Source organism: Camelina sativa, chromosome 8 (assembly GCF_000633955.1).
Source record: "Camelina sativa cultivar DH55 chromosome 8, Cs, whole genome shotgun sequence".
Taxonomy (NCBI): Eukaryota; Viridiplantae; Streptophyta; class Magnoliopsida; order Brassicales; family Brassicaceae; genus Camelina; species Camelina sativa.
Genome location: NC_025692.1, coordinates 23481024 through 23504524, shown reverse-complemented (window position 1 = coordinate 23504524; position 23501 = coordinate 23481024). Strand labels below are relative to the sequence as shown.

Below are 23501 nucleotides of genomic sequence, written 5' to 3'. Positions count from 1 at the left end.
TGGAGAGAAAGCAAATTAAGGTCTCACGAAAACAACAAACACATTCAAATTGGTCTCAAACATATGAAGCTACAGATAAGTAGGATAAGTTAAGATACCAAACTAAAACAGAACTAAGTCATTACATAACACACCACCATTAAACATAAAGTAGTTTTACTCAGTTGCTTGTCCTCAAGACACTCTCACATCCATCATCATCAGTGAGTCTCACTCCTCTCTTAGGGCTTTGTGACAACAAGAAGCAGCTCGAATGGTTTGATGAGTGTGAATTTGCAAGTGTCCCCAAAAGCAATAGGATACTCCTTACACAAACGTCTCCATCCACCAGAGAAAAGGTGACCCCTCCTCGTTACCAAATACACCACACTCCATGACTTCTCCCCATCTGGATGATGGATCTTGACCATTGATTTCACTCTCGGCAGATAATCATTTGCAGCATATCTCGGGAGCCCCTGAATAAAACAAAAAAAAACAATTGTGTTCATTCACATGTCACTTTCTTTTTTGATACCAAAACCGAATACAGAAATTCTGTGTGTTAGTGTCTTATCGTACCAGGGATATGAGGTATGTTTTTGAGATAACGATCTCGAATCCTGCAACAGAAAACGAAGATGCGCCTGCATGATCTCTCCGGATGCTAAACACTCTCTCAGTCCTCTTGGTATTATGGGACTCCTCAGCTTTCTTCTTCCCAAAGTTGAGGTTCCTTTTGTACATGCCTCCTCTACTAGTTCCAGCTGCTGTTCTTGGGACACGAGAACTCAACTCAGAAGACACCACCACCTCTTCAGTCTTGACACCCTCTTGTTCTGTTTTAACACGGCCTGGTTCATCATCAAAAGTAAAGAATCAATGTCTTTCTCCAGTTCACAGTTTCATAATAAAAAAAAAGCAAATCTTACTCGAAGAAGCCAAGAAGTCCCTGGTTTTTGGAGGTTGAACCATCTCTTTGCCAGTTTGCGTCATGATGTTCACACTAAAGTCCATCTCTTCTTTGTGAGTGAAGCAAAGAAACTCATTTCTTCCCAAGGCATTGTCCCTCACAAACTTCTCCCATCCGGACTTCTCCATGAAGTAGAATCTCGGGTTTTTCGATACTCTTACTTCCCAAGTGCTTCCCCAAGGCACTGTTATCTTCATCGTACCCAGGAGCTCATCGTCAGGGAAGCATCTCGCAAAGTCGTGAGGAATCGCTCTCTTTTGGTTTATACAAACAAAATGAAAGATATTAGTTAGGAGGTTACATGTTTGAAATCAAAAAAAAAAAAAAAAACAGAGAGCTTTCCCTTCAAGAATTTGAGTCTAAAGTTTCAAATTTCGCCATGAAATAAGACCATCACACACAAACCGAACAAGAAGTTAAAAAGAACAAGAGAACAGATCTAAGAAACAAAGATGTAAATAAAGTATAGATCTTCACATTCAGACAGGGAACTACAAACTGAAAGAGAGAAGCAACAAAATTACAACACCAGGTTCTTAAGAAGGAAAGATGAAGAAATTTCCTATAAAAAAAAAAAAAAAAAGAGAAAACAATAATTTTTTAAGACTCCTAAAGCAGTTCCTTGTTCCACCTCTAAAATGCATCTATCAAGATTCAAACCTTTAAACCAATTGTTGTTACAAAGAATCAAAAGTTTCAACCTTTTTCACACAAGCAAGCTCATTTAACAAGATTAAGAGTTTAGAACATAGTTTTACCATGTTTTCGGAAGAGATGTCAAGACTGTTAAGAACTTTGAAGAAGCTTGGCTGCGTCCGTTCTCCATAGAACCGAACGAATTCAGGGTTACTACCCATCTCTCTCTCTCCTTAGAAAAATTTCTGATTCAAGCTCTCTCACCTACAACTTTCTCTTCTCTCTCGCACACTCCCTTTCTTTCTCTCTCTGACTTGTAATGCCTTTGGAATATAAATGTCGCCATCCCTACTTTCAAAAATTTCACAGAAATGGTTCAGAAAAAGTGGTCAAAGTGAAAAAGCTTTTCTCTCAACTCTGAAACTAAGTACAATTGTGAGATCATCTTTTTTGTTTGCGTTTCTTTATTTTTATAACTAACTCGTGACTATTTTACGAGTAACAATTTCAAAGCTTTTTAAATGGAATAAAAGCTTATTAATAAACAACCTACCTAAAGTATCAACCAAATTAGTTCTCGAGAAAGCTTTCAAATATATCAATCCTTTCGATCATTTACACTACTTAATTTGATCTCTCATAGCACAATATGAATTTCTAAGAAGCAACAATAAAAGAAAAGAAACTAGTTTTACTTGGTATAGGCCATTGGAGGAGCTATGAGAGATCCAAGTGCAATTAACTTGATGAAGTAAGAATCCAAGAGTAAACATAATAATATGAAATCACTACACTACTAAACAACTATCACAGTGAATACAATAACTCATGAATCAAAAATTTGCTATAAAAAGAGTATCCTTTTTTCACAGAACAGACAACACAATCTGGTGAAATTGAGTTCTGTGGGAAATCAAACCAAATCAATACAATCACTTTCTCTTAAATACCCAGAGGAGTGAGAGAGCGTTTAGTATCCGGAGAGATCATGCATGCGATTCTTCTTCTTCTGTTGCAGGATTCAGCGTCGTTATCTCGAAAACATACAGACAACACAATCTCTCCCGATACTAAACGCTCTCTCACTCCTCTGGGTATTTTGGGACTCCTCAGCTTTCTTCTCCCCAAAGTTGAGCTTCCTTTTTGTACATGCCTCCTCCATTAGATCCATCTTGTTCAGTTTTAAAAGCGACCTGATTCATCATCAAAAGTCTAAGAAATCAATATCTTTATCCGGTTCATCTGTTTCAAAGCCAGAAAAGCAAATCTTACTCGAAGAAGCCAAGAAGTCTCTGGCTTGTGGAGGTTGAAGCATCTCCTTGCCAATTTGCATCATGATGTTCACACTAAAGTTCATCTTTCCTTTGTGAGTGAAGCAAAGCAACTCATTTCTTCCCAAGGCATTGTCCCTCACAAACTTCTCCCATCCGGACTTCTCCATGAAGTAGAATCTTCATCGTACCCTGGAGCTCATCGTCAGGGAGGCTTCTCGCAAACTCGTGAGGAATTGCTCTCTTTTGGTTACACAAACAAGATGAAAGATATTAATTAGGTTACATGTTTGTAATCGAAACCAACAAAAAAAAAAAAAAAAAAAATGCTAGACAAGAATGTGTTTCTTCAAGATGAAAAAAATCAGTGAGCTTTCCCATCAAGAATTTGAGTCAAAAGTTTCAAACCTCACCATGAAATAAGACCCATCATCACACACATTTGAAACTACAAACAGAACAAGAAATTAATAAAGAACAGAGAACAGATCTAATAAACAAAGATGAATATAAAGTATAGATCTTCGCATTCAGACAGAAATTTCCTAAAGAACAGAGAAAACCAAATAATTTTAAGACCCATAAAGACAGTTCCTTTAAGAAATTTCCTAAAGAACAGAGAAAACAAAATAATATTAAGACCCATAAAGACAGTTCCTTTAATTTTAAGACCGCTAAAATGCACCTATCAAGATTCAAATTTGTATTCTTAGGTGAGAGAGCTTGAATGGCGACATTTAATATTTCAAAGGCATTACGAAGAAAAGGAGTGAGAGAGAAAAATACGAAGAAAAGGAGTGAGAGAGAGACAAGAGCAAGTTGAAGGAGCAAAGCTGGTAGCTTTCTCACCTACAAGCTTTGCTCCTTCAACTTGCTCTTCTCTCTCTCCCCCCCTCTCTCTCTCACTTGTAATGTCTCTCTCTCCCTCTGACTTGTAATGTCAAAGTAAATAAAAGCTGTTCTCTCAACTCTGAACAGCTTTACTTATTGATGGGCTGGGCTTTGGACCCATAAGTATGTATACATACACAGTTTTTGATAGGTTTATAAGGAGAAAGTACAAAAATAATAAACTTGTTTAGGTTGGGATTTCATTTGATACAAAAACAAAAGTTCTGCCATTAACATTTTTGCCACATTTAATCTCTGTAATGCCGATCCAAAATCCAATTATTCTACCGCTAATTCGTAATTAACAAATGCTGCAACCTTTTCAAAGGCCATAATAATTCAGCTCTACATTTTCTTCTAACTGACCTGTAAAATGACAACAAAAAGAACATCTGATCTAGAGAGACTCTGTAGAACTGTTAGAGGTGGAGAGAGATCAGAGGAAGTGATGAGTAGGATACTCATGTTCATAACCATTGTAGTCATAATAGAGCCTTTCCCCTTGCGAGATATCGCGTGTAGCCACTAGAAGAACCCGACATTCTCCTTTTATGCTGTACCTCACGCATTTGCAGTTCTGCTTCTTCTTAGCAACCCTGCAGCAACAAAACAGTGATGTGATCATTATTCAATGGTATAAACTTTTGCGGGAAAGAACAAACAAGTTAAAAATGTTTTGAAAATGTTGCTTACGGATTGTGATTGTTGATGCCATTAATGAAGCGAGATATGTTTCCATACTTGTCGGGACATATAACAAGAGTTTTCGATGGATCTTCTGATAAAAGGAGAGTCATGATGCTGTCACAATCGTCTTTTTCTCGGTTTTTCAAGTAATCAACATCTCCTGTATATTCCGCTATGAATGTTAAGTCTTTAATAGGACCATCTGCTTCAACAGTGTAACTGTATAGACAGGAAAAAAAAAAGGACCATGTTTATAACTCCACTTTGTGATTAAAGGAAGACTGATCTAATGATTCGAGAGAGAGAGAGAGAGATACCCTTCAAGCGGATCAAATACCACAACGAGAGGAGGGCATTCTCCACGTCTGCACATAGCTTGACATTGTTCCAATGTCTCTAAATCTTCTTTTGACAGCACCTATGGAACATAAAAAAAAACCGAGAAATACAAATCAAGGAAGTTATTAAAATAAGAAAGTTAACGATAAAGGTGCTGAAAGATTTGTATTGTTCTTTACCTGCATCCCACCTTTCTCGAACTTGGATTGATTTGCAGACCGAGGAGCCATACCGGGAACATAATTTAAGCCGTCGATGTATTTGATACCCAATGCGGTTAATGCAGTAGCAAGTGTGCCCATTTGTGTAAGCCTCCGTTCAGGATCATCTGATGGAACCAAAGGTAACAGTTTTCTCCTTCTCTTCTTCACTGTCAAAGAGCAAGATCGTCTCCGAGGCTTTCTAGTCTCTTCTTCAAAAACAATAAATGAAGCAATGCTTAATCTCAAACACTTGCTATTCTCGGTTAATATGTAAGTTTCTCAACAATGCTCATTAACCAACCCCACATGAAGTGTGCAAGAGATTAATAATACTAATTTGTAGTACATAACTAGCAAAAATTTAGCTATTTTCATATTCATTAAACTGCTAATCTAAGTAAAAACATCTCTTCAGATTCATAAAGTCGAGAACTTTATGATCATATCAAGAAACCTACCAAAAAAAAAAAATCGTACCTTGACTCGATTCTGATTTGTCTGTTTGATCAGTTTGCTTCTCAATCCGGAAGAAGTGCAAGATCTTCTTCTGAGATAACCCTAAACATTTTCACCCGGACAACACAAAAAAAAAATCCCAAATTTTTGAAAAAAAAAACAAAGAGAGCATTAGAAAAATTAGGAATTTGTTGAAGACAAAGAATTTAAAAAAAGGAAAAAGAAAGAAAAAAAAAAAAAAAATCCCTACTTCTTACAGGTCGTTGGTCGGAACAATCGACACAAAGCCAAGGTCCAATGGGGACACGAACAACGATCGGTCTAAGGCATTTCATATGGAACCCTTTATCGCATTTATCGCAGAGGAGAAGCTCATCGTCTCCTTCCCCAGAACCACATTTCTCACAGGCCACATCACCGTAGCTATCTTCTTCTTCTTCTTCATCTTCTTCTTGTACAACCACACGGACAGATTTCGCCATTATCTCAGCCATTGATTTCATCTTCCTCGGTGGTGGAGATTCGGAGGAAGGGCGTCTCGCTGGAGCTTTCGTTCGTCGCCTAGATGATGAGCAAGGAGACGCCGCTGGGGAGGAAGCGTTCCACGTGGCCATGACTGGGATGGGATGCTCACGATGAAGAGTCGCGCCGGAGGAGAACGGGGAGAAAACGATTTCGATTGGTTGGAGCTAACGTGCACCGCCGCGTGTGCGCACGAAAACTGATGTGCGCATCACCTGGAGTGTGATTTGGGATTCTTCTTTCTTTTAAGACTCTTCTTAATCGGCTCTTCTTCTTTTTTTTTGTTTTTTTTTTAACCTTTGACAAATTCAAAATTACTGGTAAGGCTTTTGGTACCTGCTTCTTCTCTTCTGTCTTAAATAAAAGGTTAAAAACTTAATACATTGTATGAGACCAGATTTACAACCATTAAAATCCTTTTAATTGTTTGAAAATTTCTTTACTAAATCTTACTTATCTATTTTGTTAGGGATTGGTAAAAAATTTAATAATAACTGATATGCAAATGATACTAGTAATATATTTCCAAGTTAGATACAAATTCATAAAAGGAGACAAATCTCCTTTAATGAAAAAAAAATATATGTTGGTGCCTTGGTGAGCTAATTTATCCAGCCCAATGCTGTCTCTTCAACACGACGTTGATTGCAACAACTCCTTAAAGAACCAACCGATGGATATCGAATGCCTTAGAACGAGGCATCTCGGAGCATATTGACTTTGCATAACGATGTCTTTGATCAACGACAATATGAAACTAAACTATATGGGACTTTGCTTTCCTACGTTGTTTTCACAAGTAACAGTAACACAGTTGTCAAGCTTACATTATGAACAAGGGTTTTTATCGGAGATTTGCCTAGAGAGGGGAATTTGGCCTTCCTGTGATGAAGAGTCTCTTCCTTTATACAGTTTGGTTTGCATACAACGATGCTTATGATTTCATATTATGTAGTTTTCCGTGTGCTCGAGGTATTATACATACAACATAGTTACATTGATATGATCATCCATTGTGGGCAGGACCTCAAGATTTTTGTCACCCAAATTAAAAGAGAATCACGATTCACATTGATAATCATGCTCGTGCGTCTGCTCCGACGGTCAACTTTTTAAGTCTTGTTAATGCCGAGACCATTTCGAAGTCGGCCTCAATCTTTTTTAATGCAAATTCTTTACCTTTCTTCTAATACAATTAAGGTATAATGTATATCTACTTCATGTATCTTGTTCCATTCTTGCATGACATGACCGATTTGTTCAGTGGCGGATCTAGAAAAAAAATTTAGTCGGGGCAAATTTTAACTGAAACGGAAAAAAAATTCTATAAGAATTCAAGTTTTTTGGTGAAAAATATAACTCAAATTTTACTTAAGAAAGACAACCCATTTAAAAAATTTAGTTAATTTTTTAAGTAACACAATGCTATTAAAAGTATATGGAGTTGTAATATTGGTAAAATAAATAGACAAATTGGACTTTTAACTTGGGTTTGTATAGATTGGAAGACGCATTTGATGTAAAAAACGTGTGAATATAGAAAAAACTGAGTAACATGGACAAAAAAGCATTTATTACCAGGGGCATAATTCAAAACTGTTATAAAATAGCATTAATCTAAAAAAATTTGACAATGGCAACTGCCCTCCCTACTCTAACGTGGATCCGCCCTTGGATTTGTTTGTATTTCATTCATGAGCACTTTGTTTGTTTGTTGCCGATGATGCGTCATTGCTTCGATTATTGGCGTGATGAAATTTCCCTAGTCAAAGATCAACAAAGTTGGAAATATTAATGGAAAAAAAAAACTCACAGAATAACTCTCGTTAGCTAGAAACTTTGATCCTCAAAGTTTGTATATAATACATACATATATGAAAGTGGAAGTTGGTGCTAAGGTTGATGATGACAAGAAATTGCAAGTGGCCGAAGACCTCTTTAATTTTCCTAAACCTTCCTCAAAATGTCAAATCCACTTCTTGTAATCTTTTAAATCCTGTTTATTTTGACTGCTTAATCAATCAAATTTAGTTTGTATTGACTAAGGTATATTGAATGATTTATTATTTATATGATTTTTGCAAGTCCAAACATAAAATTCTGGTTAAGTATCAACATTGCAATTATTAAATACACCACTTGCAAAACAGAACAATTGCAAAACTAATTATGAAAGCCGAAACTCGAGATTATAATCAATCTCTTTGACTTTCCATGACTCTATTTGCCCAAAGTGTCCATGGACAAAACTCAAAAGTCTATTTTAATTATATATGTACATGTGAAACAAATAATCAAACAGATTTTGTACCAAAAAATAACAGCCACATTAAATCAACATTTGAAAATATATAGATATACCATAAGCCAAATACTTAGACCCTCCGCTCTACAACTTTTACGAAATTAAATGTTAAACTAAAACGAGATTTAGTTTTCTCTTTTCAAAGCCACATAAAATTGTAAAATGTCATTAATTAACTTAATAATTAATGTTAGTTTAAAATAAATTAAACAAGCTCATTAATGGAATTGTACCAAACTCCATATCTTATGAGGTAAAATAGAAGAAATAAAAGCACAAATTTTTAATGAACAATTAAAAAAGAAAACATCTTGTGATTTTGAACCACAATGTTGAGATATACTTTATGATGAGAGTAATGTCATGTGGATAATGTGTTCATAATCGTATTAGAGCTTTTTGATATTAATATGTAGATTGTGTCTATGTAAACGGTAATCCGTTAAGACTTTTGAAAAATAATTGATTAACATTTTGTATTTTGGATTCCTGTTCAGCCGGAAGACCAAAAAGATGACCTAAAGATAAACCGTGACCTCTATAATCCTTATTACTTGAGAGTTGAGAATACCGTAACCACTCTGATTTTCGTTACTTGAGAGTCGAGAGTAAGTCTTGATAATATAAATATTGTTTTAAGTCATATTATTCTAAAAAATGAAATAAATAAAATAGGATTATTAAGTCAAATCATAATCATGAAATCGGAAAAACAATATAAACTGACCCCACTTAAAACCATTCCATTTTAGAACATACAACATTTTGAATTGTGTGTTCGTCACCATGACAACAAATCTTATGAGATTGAATCTCATTCGGGTACAATTCAGCTTTCAAAAACTATTCTTTCGTGTAAGTTGAATATATTTTTTACCAACAAATAATCCCTAAAAAAATTTATATGGGAGAAAAAAAAAATCAATCAAAACGGCATAATATGTGTCGTTTTGGTTTCGTATACCGAAAGACAAGATCTGGAATTCACCTTAAACACCTTAAGAAGATCCGTTAGCATATGCCTAACGGTAAGTGAGCAATTGCTCTGTAAAAGTAAAAGTATCTTCGTAACGCCGTTAGTTCTAATAACGGCATCTTGCGCCGTCTTTTCCTTAAAAAGATAACAGACGCTCCACAAAACCGTAACGGCGTGATCAGTCGCCGCCGTGGACACTTTCATCAGCCTCTTCACCACCGTCTCCACGCACACGCCATCACAAATCTCCGATCGACCTTCTTTACAAGACGAGATAGTTTCGAGAAGCTTTAGGCATTTCTCCGTCGCTGAAACGCTCGTCGTTGGATCCGTTAACAAACTCGTGAGCTTCGTGACTAGCTTCCTCTTTCCGATTAACGCGAGTTTCACGCGTTTTGAAGACGCGATCGCGATTAATAACGATAAGCTCGCTTCGATTAAGGTTGGATCAGAGTTTGAGCTTATCGAGTTCATAATCTCGGTGATGATTTCGTCTCTCTCGGCGATTAAGAGCTTTGATTCGGCGTCGACGGCGATAAACTCAAGCACGGCGGAGCAATCGATCTTCAGTTTTGGATCCGCGTTTTTAATTAATAGAGATAAAGACGTCAAACAATCTCTACCGTTGGTTAAGATCAGATTCGATAACCGTCTCCGGTTTAAGATTTTACGACGGATCATGCTCAGAATCTTCACCGCCTCTACGACGAGTAGTAATTTGGAGTCGGAGAAGTTTGTGGAATCTAATTGGCTAATGACATCCACAAGCATCTCTACGAAACCATCTTTTCCGGCGAGGAACTCTCTGTTCTCGTCAGAATCACTAGCGAATCGGAGGATCATTGACAACAACGCGTCGTGATCACTATCTCCGACTCGATCAATTGCATCGTTAATTTCGTCTCTCGTCGGAGTATGGGATTCCGGAGATTGAGAACCGGTATAACGGTGGTTGGAGTCGGACCAGAGATCGATGAGACGGTGGAGAGTTAGGTTAGGTACGAAGTCTTTGTTTTGAAGAATCTGCATCGTGGCGGGACAAGTGTTGTTGCCACCATCGAGCCAACGCTGGATACTAACTCGGTCGTAGGTAACGCCGGTGGAGAGACTCACGGGAGATTTCATAACGTCAAGTGAGATTGGACATTGGAAGAAACAAGGGACGGTGGTGATGTAAAGATCATCGCTCCTCATATTTTTTTTTGTTTCGGGCTTGCTCCGGCGAAAGAGTTTCAGAGAGAATAAAGAACAAATCTTTGATTTTGAGTTTGAGACAGAGAGAGACACAGAGTCGTGTGACTCGTGTGGGTTTGGTTTTAAGAAGATGAGATATGACTTATGAGAGAGTGAGTCAAACTATGCTGACGTCAAAATTCACTTTTTGAACTACTACTTGATAATACTATTTTATTTTTATCAATCTTATTCTTATCACAATTTTTTAAAATTTATTAGTGGTTTTCCTATTTTCCAAATTTATTAATCAACTTTTACAACGTTGGAATATACATTATCATAATTTTGGAATATAGTTTTTAGTGTAGGGAAATGTAAAAATATATTCCTGAATCAAAAATAAAATACTTTTGTGACATCTTTATAAGTTTTTATTTGAAAAGAAATGTAAGAAAAGCCATGAAATAAAATACTTTTCCGTGTTTCCTTGTCACACGCTTTTGGTCAAAGAGTTGAGTCTGAGGTTTTGTCTTTCGGCGCGCGTAGTAGGAAGACTAGAATTTGTATTGGTGGTACATCTCAGCCGTTGATAATAGTAGCCAGACGGTGTAGATTTGCGTAAATGCTTCCCACCTAAATATATCACGCAAGTATCCCACTTGTCCCTTTTTAAAATTGCACCGCCTGAGGAAACTCGGGAACCTTTTGATTTCGTCAGATCTGTGTGTTCCTCTCGTAAATTAAATACTCGTATTGTTGTCTCTTAAAGAATTGTTGTTGTATTCATGTCTTTTGTAAATTAAAATTTATAAAAGAAATGCGTTTTATGGAGTTGAACTATTGACCGGACAGATTCTATGGACTTTAAAGCAACTTTTGTTGCTTCCTTTTCCTTTTTCAAAGTCCACTTAAAAATAAAGTCTTCATCGATTACCTCGGAAGTTAGAGCCAAGATGAATGTGAGTATGTGACATTCCAAGCTCGTATTGTCTAGTAGTATTATGTGGACAAAACTAGAAACAAATGATGTTGGCCATACATAAAATCACTTTTCACGATATGAAAGGTGTAGTTCCATTTTACTACGAGCTTCCACAGTTACCTTATATGGGCCTCTTAAAAAACAAACTTCCGTTCGTTCAAATACATATTCAATATAATAATTTTGCCAATAGAGGCCCATTAAATTTACGTTTTTCGTGTTCAAATATGCCATCATAAATAGATTTAGAAAGTTTGATAAACAAAAAAAAAAAGATTTAGAAAAAGAATAAAATCTTGAACACAACAGTTGTTATTTTTAACCACCTTTCGGTTTAATTAAAAAAGGACTTCAATGAGAACGTATGAAGCAATGATCGGCAAAATTGCACGAACGTTGCTTCGGTTTGTAATAGTGGATGTCAACAGTGTTGTTGATACAGTAATAATTAGGAATTTTAGGAACTAGGACAAGCTTTATAGATCTTATTGACTGTTGTTCTGACATAACTACTATTGTGCCTTTAATGTATGTGTTCGGTTTCCTACTTTCCTTCGTTTTTTTTTGTTGTTGTTGACACTATTCGGTTTCCTTCGTTCTTCTGACATATTTGTACGTACGAAAGGTTAGTATCGTCATTATTTATCTGCATTCAACATTTATGATAAAACATAACTGAATGATACAACTTATTAAGTTGCCTATAAATCCTATAACGAAAAGGTACTAACATTAGTATACCAAAAAATAACATGATTTTCGTAATCCTAAAAGTAGACGTTTAGCCGATGAAGTCTCACACTATCATAATATATAGTCAAACCATAATAAACATTGACAATAGTACGCGGGAATCGTACAATGATAATATTTTAGGGGATACTTGTTTAATACCTTAATTATAGTATTTAGTATTTACAATGAAAATTTAAAAGGTTAGAATACACTATAATATAGTCAATTTGATGTGAAATTATTATTATTATTTTGTCGTCAAGCTATATGAACAGAAAATTTTGACATAACATGAAATGAAAAGGCTCTACCTTGACCCACCACTAATTATTTTCTTTCATATTCTTCTCTTTGTCCCCTCTTTCTAAATCACTAGAAGATGAATTGATAGTATTTCTTATAGAAAAAAATGAAAATGTATTTATATAAGAAATTAGAAATCTTGATAATTAATTAGTTACAACTTACATGTAATCTTAGTGAGATTTTATTGTGTTGTAGTATAAGTTCAATCCACATAATACATATTATTTCAAAACAAAATTAGAAATATAAGGAAATGTGATATTACTGACATGTGAACCTAATTAAAGACAGCTATAAAGGAGTCTTCCTCCATATTTTCTGTCTCGTGGGTCATATAAAGAGGGAGCTATAAAGAGACGTTATTGGTTTTGCACCACAACATTTTTTTTACTCTTTCCCTGAGATAACTTGTTCACATATATTTAGCTTTTTTTTCTTTTTTTTTTTTGGGCAAACATTCACATATATTTTAGCTCTAATTCAAATGTAGGTACTTTTGTGGTAAAAAGTAAAAACGTCTGTGCTTCCAAAGGAGATAATTCGGAGGTGTCCGATTTAAACGTTGCTCGAGGAGAAATAAAATACTCTTCATCTTCGTAAAAAAAAAACGGAACCAATCACACGGCTTCATAGAACATATAACATTAAATTTTCCGTGACAACATCCCTAAACATATAGTATAGATATTAATATAACGACGTAAAATCCATGATATAGTTAGATACTTGGATTAATTAGGTACTGTGGTTTCCTTAACAAAAAAAAAACATATGAATAAGACCATAAATAAGTAATAAATAAATAAAAACACGATGAGAACCACAAGTCAACATCTTTCCAATCACAATCGCTCTCTCTTGATGTGCCCATATTTCTTGCTGTCAGCAATTCAAAACCTTCTCTTTTTCATTCCATCACACCCATCAGCAAAATCTACCCTTTTAAATATTAAATACTTCCACCCAAAACTCCCTCAAAACATAATTCATTTCCCTCCTTCCCTCTATTTTTTTCCTCTCCAATCTTTCACCAATGTCTTCTCGATACTGCAGATCAAGAACATATCATCAACTCAGAAGAACAATCCCTATTCATGTACTTCTTCTTGTCCTTTTGAGTTGCTGCAATGGAGCAAGAACCACGAACGTGTTCTACACGAGCTCGCCACCCAAAGAAAAGGACGCCGTCGTTTCGCCACCTCATCAAGCTCATCGTCAAGTACAAGATCACAAAAGTGGACAGTTCTTGGGGTCCTTGCCACGTCAGTTTCCGGTTCCAGCTTCTGGTCCTTCCAGAAAACATAACGAGATCGGTTTGAGTAGTACTACGACGACTCGGTCCTCTCCTTGAAGTTCAAAGGTTTGGTTAATGAATCATCCTTTTTACTTTTGTAAGTTTATGTGGTTTAAATTTTTGCCCCTTTTGATTTTGGTTTAGACTGATGTAAATAGATTTCAGTTTCATTTATTTATGGGCAATGCTGTGGATANTTTTTTTTTTTTTTTTTTTTATATCGGAACTTGTTAGATCCATTTAAATGTATTGCACGTACGTATAAGTGTAAAAAGCGAGGAAAGAAAGCTCCTTTTGCAATCAAACAATTATTATTAACTCCTTTTGATTTTCCCAGTAAGGAAAGTTCGGTGGTATCTAAATTTTATATACGACATGTTTATCATATTCTAATCGTGGATTAATCATACCGGGGATAATTATTAAGATACTGTATACAAGTCGCCGATCCGTTTGGTATAAAATTTATTGATATAAGCTTAGTTACTTTATATTCACTTTTCTTCTTATGAGTTATAAAAATAACAAACGGAAGCTATAACACTGGCTTGAGTTGATGTTTTACTAAGATGTATTAATTCGACCATGGCATAAAGAAAAAATATCAAAAGTATTGAGCATATTAAAATATGATATATATCTTGAAATGCAAAATTTCCCAAAATATAATGGACTTAAATTTGACTAATACAGATAATGTGTGTTCGTGCGTAGAAAAATTGTCATTTCTCAAAAATACGAAGCAATGAAAGGTATATATGTTCTTAGCTAAAACGTGTGATTAAGATTGGACGTATATACATAATTGATTACTTTGGATGTATCTTTTTGTTTAATTTTCTTCAGTAATGTCACTGAGTAGTCCAGTCGTTGTGAATACGATTGACCAACGGCTGCAGATAATTGGAGGATTTGATGTGATCTCTCCTACGAGTTTCAGAAGTTCATTGGAACGTTTCTTTGGGGTTAGTGAACTAGTGTCATTAATAGTACTTTTTTATACAAAAATATCAATTATATTCCCCTGATTCTCATTCAAACTTTGAATAACTTTATCGGAATTCCATGTGATGAAATATACTTTACATGAACAATAGGGTCCCTTGACTCTCTTGTCTCGATTACAACTTTAGTTTACGTCATTTAAAAATATAATCAGGCGTGAGCTATAGAGATAAGCTAGTTAGAAATGTAAAGCAAGGAGTTCCCATAAAAGGGGAAAGCAATAGAACCTAAAAATTCCCAAAATGGGTTGTATTGTATATATTCAATATGTGTAAACTCACGTACTGTATGCATAATCTATAACGTCTCTGATTATTCAAGTATAGTTCTACGTCCTAACAGCAATAGTTTTTATTAGCTAGCAACGTTTGAATTGTTGTTAACTTACTAAATAAAACATCTTAATTAATTGATCAGCCCACTGATAAATCGAATTGAAAGTACTTCCACATCTATTTATATTAAAAGATTTCATGACACCGGTTTTAATAACAACTTACTACTATTATTCAATTTTGACGTCTTGTTACAATGATTTTAGATTCTGAAGATTTGGTCACCGCTGCAATGCTTTAGTTTGTAATAGTAATCATGCATGCGTGTGAGATTTAATAAATTAATAATAAGCCAAAGTGGCTGAAAACGTTGTGACAAAAAATGCTAGAGTGTATTATATGGATTTAGGATGGATACATTTATATGCGGGCATGTGATGTGTCCAAATGCGTACGTGTGCACTTGTGTCCACGCGCACGTACACGTGCGGTGTACCCCGCATTGATAGGGCGAGTCTCGATTATTTCCATTTACATATATCTTTCGTTAGTTGACCATATGTATCCAAATGCACGCGACATACATATTCGCACGAAAGACTCAAATAATTTGTTTAATGATATATTGATATAACATTATTGATCATACGATATTTATTTATAACCCATTGAACTATATATCAAGTATAGTGAATTCTCATGTTCGATAACATGCACTTCTTCGGGGTCTGGTTTTTATTTGATTTATAACTTATGTGGTCAAAATAGAACACAACATTGAATAGGATATGATAAAAGACTATTCAAATTGATTTTTTAAAGCGTATTTGATTCGAACTTTGATCATGCATACAAAAAGATTTGTACATATCCTGACGAGTTATATCATTAAAACTCCTCTAACAAGTGACAACCTCCACGAATGAAGGACATAACTAAAAATCACCTTTAAACACACAAACACAACAAACGATACCGCGATCAAATAAACACGCGTGTTTCAAAAATTGTTTGCAGACTCAACACATACTCTCTAAAAGAGTTCACAAGTCTCTTCATAAGAAGAAGGCGAGGAATGAAGCTGTTTCATCAATTGATGGACTCTTTATGAAAACTGCCCAGGCCCAGCACTGTGAACGAGTAGAAGTGATGGATTAACCAGTAGACAAAAACACTTGGTAAATTTTCTTATAACTTGTAAAGTTTATAAATTTCAAACAAGACCAAACCGATAATTTGTAAAGATAATTGGATCATTGGGTCTTGGAGTTCGTAGATGGGCCCAAATTGGTACATCTTTAGGGCCAACTATATAATATTGATCTTCTTATAGTCCGTTATATTCTGGCCGTTTAAACTTTTGGCCAATGGCCACCAATGGAAAAATTGGAAATCGAGTCATCTTGGAATTTCCACCATCGAAAAGAAAATTCTGATAGGCATAACCGATGGTTTGTGTGTATACGGTAAGAAAATTCAAAATTTGGCAATCAGTGTAAAGTGGAAATGGTGGCTCAACATATCTTTCCTTGGAATACAACTTACAAATGATGACTGATTTGGCTTCCCTTTGAATTTACCTTTTACCACTCTCTCTCTCTCTTTTTCTGGTGATGTTATTTGACAAAAAAAAAAAAAATCAAGAAAATAAATGAGAATGATAAATATATAAAAAGTAGCCATATAACAAATTTGATTATTTAAGTGGCCAACCAAGCTAGACCACTTTCCAACTTTGTAAGAGAACTTGGCACATGCTTTCCAACATGGGATATGAAAACTTTATTTCAAAAAGATTAATTTTTAAAGCTTTTAATCATTCCAAAAGGTGATTAATATTTGAATTATTGCAAGTAACTTGTTTTGGACATATACCAAATTAATCTATAGTATCAATCGACAGAAGAACATGTCGTGAGACTATTAATGTTAAAATTTATGGCCAGTTAATATAATATACTGATACCATGTTTCTTGATAAATAATATTACAATGTCCACATATCATACTAGGGTTTCATTATAGACTACGCTCAAAGGGGAAACTTATGAAGCCTTTTGACTAATACAACAAGTCGCCTATCTTTGTGCTAAAAACGACTATACAAAGTTCCCTTCAATTTTCTTTTGTTGCAACAGTCTTCTTAACCCCGTCAAATGTTAAGTGTTTGAAGTTTGAAATCTGAAAGACGAAATCGTAATAAAAGAAGCATAATACTAATAAATAGAGAAGATAAATTAAAAATTCCATAGATTTTCAAAAACGGTCACGGGAGAAACCACAAGGGTCCGTTTGTCTGCAATAGTTTTATTTTATTTTTATTTATTTGTCTACTATTTTTAGTTTTTTTTTTGTTATTTCGAGAATAAAAGTTTGAACGCTGTCCGAACCACATGAGCCGAGCCGATATAACCCTAAGCCAAAGCCAACCTTAGCCGTGACTTGCGGGCTGATTCATTTGAACCCGAATGATAAATCAACGGCTAAGATCAATCGCAAAACAATCTAACGGCGGCGTAGAAGCGTCGGTGAGCTAAAAAAGAGTGTGAAAGCCAGGTCACCATAGCATTGTCTCTCCCAGATTTTTTTTAATTTTTTTTTCTGCGAAAATGATAAAGAAANAAAAAAAAAAAAAAAAAAAAAAAAAGAGTGGAAAAAAAGGAGAAAAATCCTAGAGCTATATATTAGCACCCCATATACTCGTTTCACTTTCCCTTGAAGTGTTAGCTGCTGCCGCTATTGTGTGTTTTCCTTCATTTCTCTCTCTTTCTCTCTCTCGCTGCTTCTCGAATCTTCTGTATCATCCTTCTTCTTCTTCTTCAAGGTGAGTCCTAGATCCGCTCTCACTTGTTTCTCGCTACCGATTTTGCTAGATCTGTTAAGCATGCGTTGAGTTTTTATGAGAAATAGTTTGTTCTTATCTTTTGGTTGTTGTTCTGTGATTCGATCGGTGCTTGTTGGATCGATCTGAGTTTTTTTATTAGGTTTTATGTGTTAGATCTATATAGTTTGAGGATTCATCTCGCTTGGGTCCGATCTGTTGTTTTTGTTGTTGTTTTAATTTTGTTTCTTCAGTGAAGTGGAACTTGTTTTTTTAAAGTTCGAAATGATCTTCGTGGCTTTGTTTGTATCCTCGATTGATCTGTTTTTGATCTTCGATCTGTCATGCGTTGATGTTTACTAGTGATTTTTTCAAGTGTTTTGGCTTTGAGATCTGTGAATCTGTGGAGTTTGTAAACCCAGATTTTTCAACTTTATCTGACTTAGCTAAGCTATATTGCCTGATGTGATTAAAATCATCAGTAGGTTAAGCTATGATTGAATTTTGGTAACTGCAGCTAGTTGTGATCTGATTCGTTAGGCATGTATTCAGTGATGGTGTTAATCAGTGTTTTGTAGCATTTACTTGATGAGTTTCTCTAATTTATTTCGCTTGTTGCTACAGTGAGAGATGGCCGATGGTGAGGATATTCAGCCACTCGTCTGTGACAATGGAACTGGAATGGTGAAGGTGGGTTAGACTGTTTACTTAGCTTCAGTAATGTTTCTGCGTCCTTTGTTGTACATTTGTAGACCTCTGATCATGGTTTTTTTGTTTATATATGCACAGGCTGGTTTTGCTGGAGATGATGCCCCGAGAGCAGTGTTCCCAAGTATTGTTGGTCGTCCCAGGCACACTGGTGTCATGGTTGGTATGGGTCAGAAAGATGCCTACGTTGGTGATGAAGCTCAGTCCAAGAGAGGTATTCTTACCTTGAAGTATCCGATTGAACATGGTATTGTAAGCAACTGGGATGATATGGAAAAGATCTGGCATCACACTTTCTACAACGAGCTCCGTGTTGCCCCTGAGGAGCACCCGGTTCTTCTCACAGAGGCACCTCTTAACCCTAAAGCTAACAGGGAGAAGATGACTCAGATCATGTTTGAGACATTCAATGTCCCTGCCATGTATGTTGCTATTCAGGCCGTTCTTTCTCTCTACGCCAGTGGTCGTACAACCGGTTAGTTCTCAACTTTAGACATGCATCTGAGTAATGTTCTTTTTCTTACTTGTCTGTGCTTACAAATCGTTCTCTTTTTTTTGCAATAGGTATTGTGCTCGACTCTGGTGATGGTGTGTCTCACACTGTGCCAATCTACGAGGGGTATGCTCTTCCTCATGCTATCCTCCGTCTCGATCTTGCTGGTCGGGATCTCACAGATTCTCTCATGAAGATCCTCACTGAGAGAGGTTACATGTTCACCACAACCGCAGAGCGGGAAATTGTCCGTGACATAAAGGAGAAGCTTGCTTATGTGGCTCTTGACTACGAGCAAGAGCTTGAGACAGCCAAGAGCAGTTCTTCAGTTGAGAAGAACTACGAGCTACCTGATGGACAAGTCATCACCATTGGAGCTGAAAGATTCCGTTGTCCTGAGGTTCTATTCCAGCCATCGCTCATCGGAATGGAAGCTCCTGGAATCCACGAAACAACTTACAACTCAATCATGAAGTGTGATGTCGATATCAGGAAGGATCTCTATGGAAACATCGTTCTCAGTGGTGGTTCCACTATGTTCCCAGGTATCGCTGACCGTATGAGCAAAGAGATCACCGCACTTGCACCTAGCAGCATGAAGATCAAGGTTGTTGCACCACCCGAGAGAAAATACAGTGTCTGGATCGGAGGATCAATCCTTGCATCCCTCAGCACTTTCCAACAGGTAAAAAAACAAAACCGATTCTGCTTGTTTTTCAAAAACCTGAGGGTGAGAATGCTAACATTTTGTTTTGCTTGTGTGTGTGTGAATCAGATGTGGATTTCAAAGGGAGAGTACGATGAGTCGGGTCCATCAATTGTTCACAGGAAATGCTTCTAAGTTGTCTCTCTTCTCTTCTCTTCTCTTCTCTCTCTGGTTCGTGGTGGTGAGTTTGTTACAAATCTATATTCCCTAGTTGAGATGGGGAACTGAACTATCTGTTGTTATGTGGTTGTCTTTTTTTTCTTTTCTTCTTAATTCTCTTTAGAACCTTTTGAATGTCTCAACAAGTCTGTACTTTAGTTTTATCTCTGTTTTCCTATTCTATTTTTCTTTTAGGATGCTTGTGATGATTCTGGTTTTTTTGTCCTTTAAGCAAAAAAAAAATATCATATTATATTTTGTCCTTGGGTTCATTTTTTGGGTCTTTTTCAGTATAAATATTGTTGGGATGCTTTCAAGTTTCAATCTTTTATTTACGAGACGGTTTTTTCAAGTCTCAATGCAGTGATTATGTTAATGCTTGAGCCTATGAATTAGATAAGAAATAAACTTGGAAGGCTTATGTTTGATTCAGCAAAAATCGTGTGGTTAGGCCAATTGATGGGATAGAAGGAAAAATTAGAAAAGAATCTGACCTATTAAGGAAACAAGCAAGATCTGATTAGTTGGAAAACAAATGACCTAATGTAATGTAATTTACCTGAACGGACAAAGTAAGCAAAAACAAAAACTGTTGGTTGACAGAAAAAAATAGTGCGTCTGTTGGTTAAAAAGAAGGTTTCATTCCTTCGTTACCACTGGAAGCAAACCATTTTTGAAAGATTAGAATGGATTGAATGTGAAATATTCCATCTAAACCTCCCTTTTCAACTCCAAATGTTACGTTTTGGAGAGTAGCAATCATTTCCACGTTTTAATCCTTTTAGGTGGACATGTATATTATTGGTTACGCCTTCGGAAGTTTTTGGAAATTCGTTTCTTTCAAATCACCAAATGTCTAAACATCACAATCTGTTTTATCTTCCTAGCTAGTTAAAATTTTGTCCCCACAACTGGAAAGACGTGAAATGGTCGGTCCAGCCAAATCACCCCGAATACTTTATCGATACTTTTGAAAAAAAAAAATGATCCAATTGGACAACTCATAAACACTGAAATGCGTAGTTGCCGACTTTATTTGTATTCATTTTTTCAATTGTCTATTGAATCTTCCAAAGAATCTAATGTATTCTTTATCGACTGACTTTCGGTACAAAGAATTTGACAACTGAGAAAGGGTCCTAGTAGATTATTCAATATCCATCCAAATAGATGGTAGCTAAACATAAGAAAGATTTGACCAACCTAATTGAATTTCCCATTTTCGAATTATAAGTACTATATATTTGTTAGAAAGTCAAGCCAAAGCCGAAAATTTATTCCGGGACCTCCATTTTATATGTAGGTTTTTGAGGCCCCAGACATATTTGTCTTTGTTTGTAGTAGTGCTTAAATCATTTCATGTTTTAATTTCGAAAGTATAAGTAGGAGAGTTAGATACTTTTTTTCTCGTCTGAGGGCCGTGTATAGGCCCATACCAATATCAAGTAATACTGTAGTCTGAACGTGAAAGCTATTGTATGAGGAGATATTTGGTACCCAAAAAAAGAAAGGACCATTAGTTAGTGTATGAACCAAATCCCAAATTATAGGCCCATTTGTTACCATTGTCTTAATTCTTCTCAAACGAAAAAAAGCAAGTTGTTTTTTCCATGACTGTTTCAAACATAAACATAGATGAACAAGAAAAATCTCTAAAATCCATTAGAGTTATACATTATTATACAGTTATACACAAATGAGATCAAGCTAAATAGTAAGTTATATAGTATTATTGAACAATGACTGATGCCAATAATGAAATAAACTGTAACAAATATTCCCAAGACAAAAAAAAAGAAAAAAAAAAACTAATCTAGATTTGTGTGTTTCAAAAAAAATCCCACCAAAAAGAGAAAAAAGCCAAAGCACCCCTGCAACACTGCTAGAGGAAATACTGATGGCATAGATAACATAACATTAACCAAATCAAAGGAAAAAGGTTGAAAAAATTCTTGAGGAACAAGCAACTTCTTCTTATGGGAAACGGGATTTTGAAAAACGAATGTAAAACATTTTATTATTTTTGTATTTATTTAAGGGTTTACTCTGTTCTCTCTAAAACAAATACATTTCCTTTCCCATCTCTCCCTACTTGTATATCTTCATCTAAATATCTACAAAAATTCTCAGAATCAAGGAATCCATAATCATATAATAAATAAAACGATATTGTTACCTTTCAACCAAAAAAAAGGATACGAAATCTCAAATAATCCTTCAGGGTTGAAGATCCCCAAAAGAAGATCCATGTTTTTCCTGAAAATGTTCATCAACTGATTCCAGCAAGTCACAAATCAAGAAACTTCCCATAAATAGAAATTTGATTATGTAGGAGCAATAAAAAAAAAAAAAACACCCACACACCTGGTCTGGCTTGATCGTTGAGCTTTCATAAGTTATCTCAACACTCTACAACAAACAACCAAACGCAATTCCCATCAAAAACGTGATTTTTTTTTTTTCGAAGAATCTGAAACCAAAAACGCCAAAACTAATTACTATACCGTTTTGGATGAGATCTTGAAAGAAGCGACGATTCTAAACTCGCCGTCGAGTAGATTCAGTCCCCGGACATCAAATTTCAACACATGGACCGTTTTGCCCTTCGTTTATCCCAAAAAAATTCAGATGATTACACTTAGGAAAAAAAAACGTCATCAACTAAGTACCTGAGCAATGTCGATCTGTTGAAGAAGATCACCGAGAGAGACGAAATCTCGAAGACCCAATTTGGTTCTTTTAGAACCCAACACAGTGATTGTACTGTAAATGAGTCTCCAACAACCTCCGATCTTGTCTAGCTCTCCGGTCGGCTTTGGCGTCGGATTCCTACATTCAAGAAGCTTCACCAACCCTTCGACCTCTGCTTTGTTATCCGATTTAACTCCGAATATACCTCTGTTTATCCCTTTAAGAGCTTCGTAGAGCTCTTCTTTAATCTGTGAAACTGTTCTTACTTCTTCTTCTTCTTGTTGTTCGTTTGTGGAGGAACAAGAGCTGCTCTGTTCTGTGACTTTGCCGATGAACATGGGTCTGAGACGAATTGGGTTGTCACTAAAACTCATCGTTTTGCCATTGTGATTGCTGAAAGAAACTAACACCTTCGCGTTTGGTGTTCTTGTTGAGATTGCTCTTCCTGAGGCTGCTATTGATGTTGGTGGCTGGATAAGCTTACTCGACATTGCCAAGTTGTCACACCAGAATCTCTCTCGTGACTCGATAGGAGCTTAGGAAGAAGGTAAGTGATGATAATTGTTTGTACAATGATTTTGTGGGGAGGAGAATGCACTGTTTTTTTTTTATTATCTATCTTCATCTTTTTAGTAATCCTATCACCACCATACATACAACTATGCCATTACCAAATATAAAATTAAGCAAATCTCTCATTTCTATATACGAAAAAAAAAAACAATTGTTTAAATTATCATATTGGTTTTATTTATTTACAATTTGTTTTGTCAAAAATTATTTTCTATTTGAATAAGAGAAGGTTTTCCCAATTTGTATTTATAATTTTTCAATTTTTTCTTCATAGTTTGGAGCTTTGCTTTCACTTGTTGGACAAGATTAGGCTAAATTAGGTTGTTTTTTTTATTTATT

The 23501-nt window shown here is 35.6% G+C and overlaps 7 protein-coding genes across 9 annotated transcripts; 2 read left to right on the top strand and 5 right to left on the bottom strand.

The window, feature by feature from the left end:
- Positions 22–1926, bottom strand: LOC104708139 (B3 domain-containing protein REM23-like). Its single transcript, XM_019229082.1, has 4 exons — positions 1711–1926; positions 912–1206; positions 562–833; positions 22–458 (listed from the first exon to the last, which is right to left on the bottom strand). Exons 1-4 carry the CDS (start codon positions 1807–1809, stop codon positions 222–224), a joined length of 903 nt encoding a protein of 300 aa, XP_019084627.1. The 5' UTR covers positions 1810–1926; the 3' UTR covers positions 22–221.
- Positions 2341–3041, bottom strand: LOC104709856 (B3 domain-containing protein At2g35310-like; the record flags this gene model as incomplete). The annotated part of the gene is made up of 2 exons (XM_019228828.1): positions 2341–2781; positions 2857–3041. Coding segments are annotated over 2 exons (348 nt in total), but the record flags the coding sequence as incomplete, so codon positions are not given.
- On the bottom strand, positions 3976–6257 carry LOC104708138 (histone-lysine N-methyltransferase ATXR5-like). Of its 2 annotated transcripts, none has more exons than XM_010424640.2 (6): positions 5686–6257; positions 5457–5537; positions 4956–5185; positions 4755–4855; positions 4444–4656; positions 3976–4346 (listed from the first exon to the last, which is right to left on the bottom strand). In XM_010424640.2, the coding sequence occupies exons 1-6, from the start codon at positions 6047–6049 to the stop codon at positions 4187–4189; spliced, it is 1149 nt and encodes a 382-aa protein (XP_010422942.1). In that variant the 5' UTR covers positions 6050–6257; the 3' UTR covers positions 3976–4186. The 2 variants fall into 2 exon arrangements, with proteins under 2 accessions (XP_010422942.1, XP_010422941.1); XM_010424639.2 differs by having other exon boundaries at positions 4956–5188; positions 5686–6256.
- Positions 8977–10572, bottom strand: LOC104708137 (U-box domain-containing protein 28-like). The gene has a single exon (XM_010424638.2). It carries the CDS (start codon positions 10430–10432, stop codon positions 9188–9190), a length of 1245 nt encoding a protein of 414 aa, XP_010422940.1. The 5' UTR covers positions 10433–10572; the 3' UTR covers positions 8977–9187.
- Positions 13370–14051, top strand: LOC104708136 (protein IDA-LIKE 3-like). The gene has a single exon (XM_010424637.2). It carries the CDS (start codon positions 13471–13473, stop codon positions 13786–13788), a length of 318 nt encoding a protein of 105 aa, XP_010422939.1. The 5' UTR covers positions 13370–13470; the 3' UTR covers positions 13789–14051.
- LOC104708135 (actin-7) lies at positions 17676–20173 on the top strand. The gene is made up of 5 exons (XM_010424636.2): positions 17676–17835; positions 18457–18522; positions 18622–19015; positions 19105–19718; positions 19809–20173. The coding sequence occupies exons 2-5, from the start codon at positions 18463–18465 to the stop codon at positions 19872–19874; spliced, it is 1134 nt and encodes a 377-aa protein (XP_010422938.1). The 5' UTR covers positions 17676–17835; positions 18457–18462; the 3' UTR covers positions 19875–20173.
- LOC104708133 (probable plastid-lipid-associated protein 7, chloroplastic) lies at positions 21533–23228 on the bottom strand. 2 transcript variants are annotated; one of them, XM_010424635.2, is made up of 5 exons: positions 22568–23228; positions 22403–22501; positions 22263–22307; positions 22098–22154; positions 21533–22012 (listed from the first exon to the last, which is right to left on the bottom strand). In XM_010424635.2, the coding sequence occupies exons 1-4, from the start codon at positions 23078–23080 to the stop codon at positions 22116–22118; spliced, it is 696 nt and encodes a 231-aa protein (XP_010422937.1). In that variant the 5' UTR covers positions 23081–23228; the 3' UTR covers positions 21533–22012; positions 22098–22115. The 2 variants fall into 2 exon arrangements, with proteins under 2 accessions (XP_010422937.1, XP_010422936.1); XM_010424634.2 differs by having other exon boundaries at positions 22098–22171; positions 22568–23226.

Bases quoted from the DNA above. Each gene is read 5' to 3' on its own strand.
- LOC104708139 (XM_019229082.1), bottom strand. From the start codon at position 1,809: ATGGGTAGTAACCCTGAATTCGTTCGGTTCTATGGAGAACGGACGCAG. The intron at 1,207-1,710 runs GTAAAACTATGT...ATAAACCAAAAG, and splicing joins ACATCTCTTCCGAAAACATG to AGAGCGATTCCTCACGACTT. The intron at 459-561 runs GTACGATAAGAC...TGTTTTATTCAG, and splicing joins AAACATACCTCATATCCCTG to GGGCTCCCGAGATATGCTGC.
- LOC104708135 (XM_010424636.2), top strand. From the start codon at position 18,463: ATGGCCGATGGTGAGGATATTCAGCCACTCGTCTGTGACAATGGAACT. The intron at 18,523-18,621 runs GTGGGTTAGACT...ATATATGCACAG, and splicing joins ATGGAACTGGAATGGTGAAG to GCTGGTTTTGCTGGAGATGA. The intron at 19,719-19,808 runs GTAAAAAAACAA...TGTGTGAATCAG, and splicing joins CCCTCAGCACTTTCCAACAG to ATGTGGATTTCAAAGGGAGA.
- LOC104708138 (XM_010424639.2), bottom strand. From the start codon at position 6,049: ATGGCCACGTGGAACGCTTCCTCCCCAGCGGCGTCTCCTTGCTCATCA. The intron at 5,538-5,685 runs GTAGGGATTTTT...GAAAATGTTTAG, and splicing joins CGACCAACGACCTGTAAGAA to GGTTATCTCAGAAGAAGATC. The intron at 4,347-4,443 runs GTAAGCAACATT...TTGTTGCTGCAG, and splicing joins GGCATCAACAATCACAATCC to GGTTGCTAAGAAGAAGCAGA.
- LOC104708133 (XM_010424634.2), bottom strand. From the start codon at position 23,080: ATGTCGAGTAAGCTTATCCAGCCACCAACATCAATAGCAGCCTCAGGA. The intron at 22,172-22,262 runs GTGTGTGGGTGT...TGCTGGAATCAG, and splicing joins CAACGATCAAGCCAGACCAG to TTGATGAACATTTTCAGGAA. The intron at 22,013-22,097 runs GTATCCTTTTTT...GAATTTTTGTAG, and splicing joins GAAGGATTATTTGAGATTTC to ATATTTAGATGAAGATATAC.
- LOC104708136 (XM_010424637.2), top strand. From the start codon at position 13,471: ATGTCTTCTCGATACTGCAGATCAAGAACATATCATCAACTCAGAAGA.
- LOC104708137 (XM_010424638.2), bottom strand. From the start codon at position 10,432: ATGAGGAGCGATGATCTTTACATCACCACCGTCCCTTGTTTCTTCCAA.